The sequence below is a fragment of the Gavialis gangeticus genome, unplaced genomic scaffold, assembly GCF_001723915.1.
Source record: "Gavialis gangeticus isolate Ggan-Ray unplaced genomic scaffold, GavGan_comp1, whole genome shotgun sequence".
Lineage (NCBI taxonomy): Eukaryota > Metazoa > Chordata > Crocodylia > Gavialidae > Gavialis > Gavialis gangeticus.
The window spans coordinates 4,471,266-4,474,486 of NW_017729028.1; the positions used below are offsets into that span (position 1 = coordinate 4,471,266).

The window sequence follows — 3,221 nt, forward strand, 5'->3', positions numbered from 1 at the left end:
TATAAGTGATTGGAAACCAGTTCAGATCTGTAACACAACACAAGTTCAGTACACAAAGTGGCCAAAAGGGGTTTAAGATAAATCTGGATGTAGTATTAGACTTAAACCAATATCATCTAAATTGGTTATTGAAATTCTGTCCCAGATCCTCTCCAAATTCAAGTTAACTCACAGTTCCCAATGTCCCATGATGCTTTGTATCTCCCCTCAAACTGCCCCGCCTTGCCCTGCGCCCCCCCTGACCTCCCCTCCTTCCCTCCCCCCCCGGAGGGTGGGCTAACTTTGGCCAAAGTGTCTGGTCTAGCTGAGCAGGGAGGTGTGCTTTAGTACCCCCCCAGCTTGTGTCCTGGGCCACTGCAGACACGTGGCTGCATTTCTTGGAATCAAAAGTGAATGTTTGTTCTCTTGCTTATCAGTTCAGTCTACACCGCTTAGACTAATCTGCAAAAACTGAATCAGTTCAGCCTCAGGTTTTTTGACAGTCTGTACTCAGCCTGCATCTCCTAGGGTGGAAGCAAGGGACTGAAAACAATGCATGACTTGGAAGGAATTAATGTAGACCCTGAAAACAATTTTCTGATGCAGATCTTTCCCTTAACATCACCCTTTTTTATGGATGTCCTATGTTTTGAAAGGTATTAATGGCATAAAGTATAAACTGGAGCCTTCAAGTCTTTGAACCCAGGCAGTTAGGTTTTCAGCCATGGCATTGTATGGATCAACAAACACTGGAGGTGTTTGATTCATTTCCTTTTTGTGGTAAAGTCTGGATTTTTTCTTTTCTTTACTTTTTCCTGGATTGTGATGGGCAATTGTATGAGAAACCCAGATCCTTCTCTTAAGGTTTTTTTTACAGGATTCTGTCTTGTTATTCCCTCTTGTTCAACATGTATAGAGAAGACTAATGAGGAAGTCTGGTTGTCAGATGTCCAGGATCCCAGTGATACCATGCTTTGCTTTCTCATCTCATTAAATCTTGATGGCGCAGCATGGCGCTAATGAATGTTGGGGCATAGCTGAAGAATAGCACATTTTAGTTATGTTCTTTTCAGTATTCATCACATTATAAAATTAAATGTGATGTGATCAGCCTGTGTCTGCTTGTAGGAACAACAATATAAGTAAATATTGGTTAACACCATGCAGTGCATGTTTAGGAAAGAACACATTGAATACTGAGCACTTCAGGATGGGCAACTTGTAATCTGGCAGGTGACAAAACCCACAGTTGACTTCAGTGAGCTTTGGATTGGGTTGGATGTGTTTCAGGTTTAAAAAAAAAATTGGATTTAGCACTTACAAGGAACAAAGGATATAATGTGGATATAAGGAAGGTGGTTATTAGTGTGTAAGATGGACAGGTGTGTAGAATTATGAGCAAGGAGGGGTAAAAAAGCTTTATTTTGTAACTTTAGGCCAGAGCTGTCGACATGCTTTTGGGCCATCATGGCATGAGCCCACAAGACCCCTGCTGTATCATGCCACACAGCTGCTGTGCCTGGACCCCACTCGCAGTTCCCTGAGCATGGGCTCCCCCAGCATCATGAGCTCTGGCACTTTGTCTTGCCCCAATCCCTGGAGTAGTGTGAGGAAGAAGGAACTGAGAGACCCCAGTTGCTGCTAGAACCAGAGCAATTGGGAAGTGACAACTGAATGGGAGACTGAAGGCCACATATTAATCCTTGCTTTAAAGAAAAATCTGTAGCTTGTGGGAGGTTTTCTTGCCAGTTGTTTTATCACTCTGCTTGTATATTACACCCCTTTTTTCCACACTCTGTATATCAGGTGTTTCATCAGGTAGGGGCTACCTAACCTATTGTAGATGCATCTAAATGGTAATAATGATGTACTGTGTTTCCTTCCTAAGAGCTGGTAGACAGCAGTGGCAATTGAAAACAAAAACTGCAGTGCACAGATGTACAAAGCTTTACAGCAAATGGAAACAGATGAAGTGTTTTAATTTTGCACTTTTTATTTGTTTCAGACTGCGCTGCAATGACTACAGCAAGATATAGGCCTACCTGGGACTTGGTACTTGACCCTTTGGTGTCCTGTAAACTCTGTCTTGGCGAGTATCCTGTGGAACAGATGACGACAATAGCGCAATGCCAGTGCATCTTCTGTACTCTGGTTAGTTTGCTTCTTACTAGACACATTTTCTCAAAATCAGGAGCAGGCTTTTCTACAGCCCTTCTGCAGAGAAGAATTCACTTGAAAGATGCCTAAGTACTGAAACTGTAGTATTGCTGCCACATCCTTATGTTCTGAGTGGGTATATGGGGGTACCGTGAATCTTACTAGAGCTAGACCTTGTATAGTGAGTGGGAGTAAGCTAGAGATTTGCCAGTGTGTGTAGGAGGAAATAGGGAGGGGTCGTCACATGCAGCCAAAGTCACCAATCCTTATGAGGTGGAACCTGTCAGGATTATGCCCCATATTAAAGTGAGGAATCCTCTCCCTGAAAAGGCTGCAGAGCTACCTATGCCCTGTGTATGAATTGGGGGCGGAGAATTCTGTGCTCTTCCTACTGGTTTGTTCATGGTGTGAGAAGGAGAGGGTGTGTGACTAACTGTTTTTTACACAAGATGATTAAATCGAAAAGTGACAGGTTTTTTGCAAAATATGGTTTCCTTAATTTGCTAGTGCTGCTATTAGAGCCTTTGAACTGAACAGTAATATCCCTTGTCCATTTAAACTCGGTTTCTAGTTATGTATTTGCCCACAAGAATGATGGTCTAAAGGAAGTGCTTAAGGAACAGTTTGTGGGCATCTGCTTCTTTGACCACTTTATTCTTTATTTACAGAACTTTTTTATAGTCTTCATGCCACCACTACTTCCTTTGCGGTTCTTTAAGTCAGTGGGTCCTCTGGAGTAGATACCATGCACTCTATTGTGAATGACAAAGTGCCCCACACATTGAATGTTAATTTCAACAAATAATTAACAGCCAAAACTTTCTAGCAAATCTTCATCAATCCTACCATATTGCCAAAATATGTGCTTTGGATAACAGGGGGAAATGCATAAAGTGTGGATACTGTAGGGTTTAAATCCATTACTTAGCAGGGGTCATCTTCAAGTGCTATACAGAAATCTACATGTTTAATCCTCTTAGTCACTGTGGTGCAGGTCAGGAGCTATCCCTGTTTTACAGATGGAGAAATTGTACTAGAGAGGTTATGTAATTCAGGCCTGTGATGTGATATAATGGAACTACTGT

At 42.1% G+C, this 3,221-nt stretch overlaps 1 protein-coding gene across 1 annotated transcript in view; it reads left to right on the plus strand.

Annotated features, from left to right (window-relative positions):
• The first annotated feature begins 1,988 nt into the window (after positions 1 to 1,988).
• RNF144A (ring finger protein 144A) overlaps positions 1,989 to 3,221 on the plus strand; it is a 39,312-nt gene continuing 38,079 nt past the window's right edge. The window contains exon 1 of the mRNA XM_019520721.1: positions 1,989 to 2,130. Within this exon, the coding sequence (XP_019376266.1) occupies positions 1,996 to 2,130 (135 nt within the window). The 5' untranslated portion in view covers positions 1,989 to 1,995. The remainder of the gene's footprint in view (positions 2,131 to 3,221) is intronic.